The 6,257-nt window shown below is 60.6% G+C and overlaps 1 protein-coding gene across 1 annotated transcript; it reads right to left on the minus strand.

The window, feature by feature from the left end:
- Window positions 1-477: 477 nt before the first annotated feature.
- Window positions 478-5,352, minus strand: GTPBP3 (GTP binding protein 3, mitochondrial). The gene is made up of 9 exons (XM_038566911.1): window positions 4,347-5,352; window positions 3,696-3,949; window positions 3,464-3,550; window positions 3,173-3,375; window positions 2,937-3,009; window positions 2,705-2,848; window positions 2,347-2,512; window positions 1,596-1,874; window positions 478-1,377 (listed from the first exon to the last, which is right to left on the minus strand). The coding sequence occupies exons 1-9, from the start codon at window positions 4,397-4,399 to the stop codon at window positions 1,152-1,154; spliced, it is 1,485 nt and encodes a 494-aa protein (XP_038422839.1). The 5' UTR covers window positions 4,400-5,352; the 3' UTR covers window positions 478-1,151.
- Window positions 5,353-6,257: the final 905 nt, after the last annotated feature.

Consider the following 6,257-nt stretch of genomic DNA (forward strand, 5'->3'; position numbering starts at 1 on the left):
CATCAGATCTCACCATAAGGAAACAGGTTTCTAACATGGGCAGGGGCAGCATCTGTGACAATCTGTGTCCCTCTGTGTCCCCAGCATCCTGCACTCAACCTGTTGCACAGAAGGCCTGCAGCAAACTCAAATCGGAAGTCCAAACAAACCTATCTGCAAATCCCAAAGGTGGGGATGTCCAGCAAGTAACTAAGTCTCTGAGCATTAGTTTCCCCATCTGTAAAACTAAAAGAAAATACTCTTTGTGTTGTGCTGTTATGAAAACCCAATAAAATCATGCATGTAATTCTAGCACACAGCAGGTGCTTGATAGTTACAGAGGGAATGAATGCATAAGCTTGGACGGCATTGGGACCCAGGATCTTGCAAGGCTCTTTTAAATATTAAAAGGCAAAGCTTCAAGATTAATACTAAAAAGAATGACAACTTGCAGAGCAAATACACAACTTATGTACAAAATATAAGACAAAACATATATATATTTTAAGATTTTATTTATTTATTCATGAGAGACATCCAGAGAGAGGCAGAGATACAGGCAGAGGGACAAGCAGGCTCCCTGCAGGGAGCCTGATACAGAACTCGATCCCAGGACCCGGGGATCACGACCTGAGCCCAAGGCAGATGCTCAATCACTGAGCCATCCAGGTGCCTGACAAAACATATTTTATAGGTGTGTCCACAAGTATGTAAAAGAGCAGAGAAAATCCTGGAAGTACACAAGTTAAGCCGTGATCCCCAAGGGATGGGAGGGAGATTGCCATGTTTAGGCATTTCTGAATCACCTGAATTTTGTCTGTTCCTTTGGTATTTGCAAAATAAATTAAGAACTACAAAACAAAGACCCCTGAGGCCCTCCCAAAGACCCCACCCCCATCCAACCATCCACTCCTACTCCCTCCAGCATCGGACACCCAAAGGGACCTCCGTTCAGTTCCATCCAAGGCTTGAACCCCTAGCATTTCCCCACAAGGGAATGTGGCTGGCCGCAGCTTACTTACTGCCAGCAACAGGGAGCTCACCATTTCTGAGGCAGCTGGTTTGCTCATCATTCTGGGGACAAGGTCTTTCCCCATGGGATGAAATTCTCACTTGGCCTAAGCTGTGCCCACATGCCTCAGGGCTTCTGGCTGAGAGCTTCAGTGGTCCTCTCACTTGCCCACACAGAAGTCCCGGAAGATGATGTCCAGGATCTCCTCAGTGTCCCCTCCACCGGTGATGCGGGCCAGGTGGCCACGGGCGAGTCTCAGCGCCTCAGCAGCCAGGGCTAGGTCTTTTGTCTGCTTGTAGTGGCTGAGAGCATCCAGGCAGCCCTGGAGATGATGCTGGTGCCTTGCCCGCGTCAGAAGTGGTGGGCCTGTAGATGGGTCCCCACACCTGCAAGGGACAAACCATGCAGTCTTTCTCACCTTTCACAACTACCACTGGAAGGGGGATGCTCACTTGCACTCTGTAGGTACAGAAAACGAGCCTGGGGGCAGGTAGGCATCCAAGGCCAGTGGCTCAGCCCTGACTTGAAGGCAGGCTGAGGCAGGCTGCGGGGCAGGGACGGGCGGAGGGATGGGCGGAGGGGCGCGGGGTGGAGGGTGGCTCACACTTCAGCCAGCTCCTTCCTCAGCGCCTCCAGGAGGCCGTCCAATCCCTCTCCGGTCAAGCAGGACAGCAGCAGATGCGGAGGCAGGTGGGGACTGCGGTCTGGGCCCCCTCGAGGCAGTAAGTCCGATTTGTTCAGCACCAGCAGGAGGCGCTGGCTGTTCTCACTGGGGCTCCCAGCTCCCGCGGGGACGACAACGGTGTCCAGGAAGCTGCGGCTGGACGGAGAGGCCAGGTCCGTAGCATCTAGCACGGCCAGAATGAGATCAGCCTGCTCCAGCCTGGGGGAACAGGGAGAACCAACCGGGCATTGACCCCAGAGTTGAGTAATTAAGGGCATGAAGATTGAGGAGGGCGGAAGGGCCGGGTAGGTGAAGGCGGGGCGGGGTGTAGTATGTGGGGCGGGGCAAGAGGGGAGGGGCAGGAGCAGAGGCTGAATTTCATTTTATTTATTCACGAGAGACACCCAGAGAGAGGCAGAGACACCGGCAGAGGGAGAAGCAGACCCCTGGCCCGATGCGGGACTCCCCGGACTCCTGGATCACGACCTGAGCCAAAGGCAGAGGCTCAACCGCTGAGCCACTCAGGCATCCCAGAGGCTTAATTTTAACTGTTGTTCTCCCCATATCAGAGTCCCCGCTCGAGGGAGCTTAGCAGCCTTTCGTGATTTGAGAAGGACCCAAAATAAATGCAGCAAGGAGAAACGGGAACGGAAGGGCTCTGTCTCCCCATCCCACCACCCTGCAGGCCTACCTCTGGCGGGCGCGCCGCACGCCCTCCTGCTCCACCGGCCCCGCGCCCTCCCGCAACCCCGCCGTGTCGCTCAGCAGCGCGGGGAACCCAGCCAGGTCCACGGGGGTCTCCAGCACGTCGCGGGTGGTCCCCGGCTCCGGCGACACTATGGACACAGGCTTCCGGCCTAGGATGGAGTGGGGAGTAAGGGTTATCACCAAGGGGGCGGGGCAGAGGCGACGGCGCCCCTCCCCCAGGCTCCACCTCCCGGCTAGACTGCGCGGCCATCCTCGAGGCCCCTCCCTCATACCTGAGCAGCACCCCAGTTCCCTGCCCCGCCCCCGACACTAGGCCCCGCCTCCGCCCGCCTCCCACGCACTGAGTAGGTTCACCAGGCTGCTCTTGCCGGCGTTGGGGGGGCCTGTGACCACTATGTGCGCTCCTGAACGAAGCCTCTGCCCGCGCCTGGCATCTCGAAGATGTGCGCTCAGCGCCAGCTCCAGCTCCCGCACTTGGCTGTTGGCTGTGGATGGAAGAAAGCAGAGGGGAAAGGATGTGGGAGCTTCATAGGGCTAAGATGCCAGGTGTCCCCAACCCTTAGGAGGACTCACCTCGCTCGAGGACACCCTCCTCCAGGTTGTCATCCTCACCAAAATCGATATAGGCCTCCACATGAGCCAGAGCCTGGGGGAGGGGGGGTAGGTAGGGAGGTGGAGGTGTGGTCGTTCAAGAACCCAGGTCCAGCCTGACCTAAGGGACCAGACTGGAGGCTCAGGCACAGGAAGTTCTCACACACAGAATGGCAGGTGGGGTCTCTAAGAGGAGAATGGGTGCAGAGGGGGCTTGCCTTGGTGAGAGTCTTGGCCCAGCCATGGCAGAGGTGGCCCAGTTCCCCATCCAGCTGCCTCAGTGCCTGCCGCCGCTGCGCCTCGGTTTCTGCATGAATTAGATCCGCCAGCCCCTCCACCTCGGTCAGGCTCAGCTTTCCGTGAGCGAATGCCCGCCTGGTGAACTCACCGGCCTCGGCGGGCCGCAGCCCTGGCACACTGCCTGCGGGAAGGTACTGGGTCCTGAGCTCCCTGGCCCCCACGGGGTCCCCTGGCAGAGCCAGACTTCGAGCCCAAGGCTGCAGACTCACCCAGGGCCTGCAGGACGCCACTCACCACCGCCGAGCCTCCATGCACGTGGAATTCCGCGCAGTCCTCACCCGTGAAACTTTGGGGACCTGGTGTGGCGAGATGGGAGTCGAGGAGTGCGGCTAGGCAAACGCCGGGCAGGTGTGTGTGTGTGTGTGTGTGTGTGTGTGTGTGTGTGTGTGTGGAAACTGGGTCAGGAGAGCTACAGCAGGTTCGGGATCTGGAGCCCCTCACCTGGGAACCAGAGCACCAGCGCGCGGTCCAACGGCTCCCTGGAATGGGGATGGCTGAGCAGGCGCAGGCAGGCGCTGCGAGCCGGGGGCAAGTCCCGGGACGCCGTGAGGCTCCGGAGGGCGTGGCCGCTGGCGGGGCCGCTGGTCCGGATCACCGCGATGCCGCAGCGGCCTTGCCCGGAGCTCAGCGCGAAGATGGTGGCCCCGGCCCCGGGGACCGGGGCGCCGCTGCCCTGGCGCGTGCACGACCTGGGACTGCAGAGGAGGGGATCAGTGCCTCTGGGAGGCTCTTTGGCAGAGAGCAGGTGGACAGGGAGTGGGGAGATGCCCCGGGGGAGGCTCTGCGGCTGGGGGATGGGCAGAGTGGGGCGCCTGAGGCCAGAGGGTGACCCAGATGTGGGCCTGCGACAGGGAGATGGATACATTGTGAGGGGGCGGAGGCTGGTCTTAGAATGTGACCCGAACGGGTACTCTGAGGTCAACAGGTGACCCAGATGTCGGCTCTGCGGCAGGGGGATGAACGGATTGGGGCTTGGAAAAATGCGAAAGGTGATCCTGCCGCAGGGAACTGGGCCCACAGACCCCAGGGAAAGGGTTCGGAGCCCAAGCAGGCACCCCCACGCTGTCACGCCCGTTTCCTGTATCGCCCCACCTGCGAGGCCCACGTGCGCCCCGGGCTACTAGGCTCCACAACCCCCGCCACATGGATTCACAACCAGCGACCCGCCTACCCGCTCTGCCTGGGTGGCTTCTAGTCCTGGCAGGAGGACCCGCCCACTCCGCGGCGTGACTGGTGGAGCGCGGAGACGCTCGATCGTCATTGGGCCCCTCAGGAGGCGTACGGCCCACCCACGGAAGATCTCCGTTCCTATTGGCTGGCGACAGGGAAAGAGGAGGGCGGAGGCCACACGCGGGGGTGTCGCGAAATGGCGTTCCCCCGGCAACATTAGACCGAATTTTTAGGACCCAAGGAAGCGCGGGTATCCCAGACACCGGAAATGGAGGGTGGGAGGAAGGACCGGGCTTGGCCCAGGGCCGTGGGAATCACACGGAGGCGAGGGTGCGAGCCCCGTATTTAACATCCGGCCACTCCGCAGCTTTAGGCGGAGCAAGAACAACTCAGGGGCGGAGAGGGACGAGTTCCGGGGAGCCCACGCCCCGGCCCCGGCCAAACCTTGTCCAAATTCCTGGGAAGATGCCTACCTGTGTGCCCAGAACTCCGTTTCTCCCCTACCCCATCCGTGCCTCCCGCCGTTCCCTCCTCGGAGTCCCTTCATCGGACCAACTCGTCCTCGGGCCCCAGCTCTAGGGCCCCCCCTCCCCCGACAGGACGCCTTTCTGGAACCCCCCCGCACCACGCTCTCTGCCCCGTTGGGCTTTCCTGGCCCGGGCCTGCCCCGCGGAGCCGAGTGTCCGGTCCTCCGGGCCGGGCTCCCCGAAGGCCAGAAAGGGGAGTCTCAAGGATTCCTCTCAGGTTAACCCAGGACAGCGCTGGCGAGCGGGATAAAGCGCTGAGGGTGGAATTCTAGGCGCTGGGCTGGGTCTCCGCCGGCCGCGGTCGCACGGACGGTTCTCTGGTTCTCGGACGGAGCGGGCGGGCGACGCACTTGCATTTGGGGAAGAATCTGTCGGTCCGACCCGCTGGAGTTCGGATCCCTGCCTCGACCCGCTCGACTTTTTCATTTGTCAAAGAGTGACGAACGCGGACACTCGCCTTCCCCGAGTTGTTCCCTCTGTCACAAGTACACATCAGGTGCCTGCTGTGTGCGCTACGAACCTGGAGGGGCCCCTGCCCTCGCTGGGCCCCCGGCCTACCCGAAGTGCCTGCGCAGGACAGTCAGGGGTCTGGGTGCAGATGAACCTATACAGGACGTCCAGTTCAATGTGAATTTCAGATAAACAATGAATAAGGTTTTGGCATAACTACATCCCACTAAACGTGTATTCGTTTGTTGAAATTCATTCACGTTTAACTGGGAGGACTGTACTTTTATTTGCTAAAATTGGCAGCTCTCTCGGGTCCTCTCTGAGGACGTTTCGTCCTGAGAGGTGGACGGAGAAGGTGCGACGAGTGCCCTAAGGAGCTGACCGGCACATGCTAAGGCCCTGAGGGCAGGACTTGCTGTGACTATTAATTCGTATTCTAGCTGCGGTGAAGTTACTGCTGCCTGGAATCTCCTCGGCCCGGGCCCACCCCTTCCCAAGTCCTAACGTTGTCAAAATCAGGCCCAACTCAAGATTCCAAACCGCACCCGTGCAGATGGGGAAACTAAGGCTCCGAGGGGGTGAATCTGGGGCCTGGGGCGGGCGGCGACGAGACCCAGAATTAGACCGCGGGCGGGGACACGGAGGAGAATGCATCTTTGGTGCGGGCGGAGACGGGCACCAGAAAACGAAGTGGGCGGGCGAGAATGAAATCCAGAAAACAACACGGGCGGAGTCGAGAACCCAAGAGCGACGTGCGCGGGGACGCGAAGGAGAATCGAGGTTCCGCGCGGGCGGAGACGACAAGCAGCGCTCGGGCACGCGGGGACGGCGGCCGGCGCGGGCGGGCGCGGCCTTT

This window comes from Canis lupus, chromosome 20 (assembly GCF_011100685.1).
Source record: "Canis lupus familiaris isolate Mischka breed German Shepherd chromosome 20, alternate assembly UU_Cfam_GSD_1.0, whole genome shotgun sequence".
NCBI lineage: Eukaryota > Metazoa > Chordata > Mammalia > Carnivora > Canidae > Canis > Canis lupus.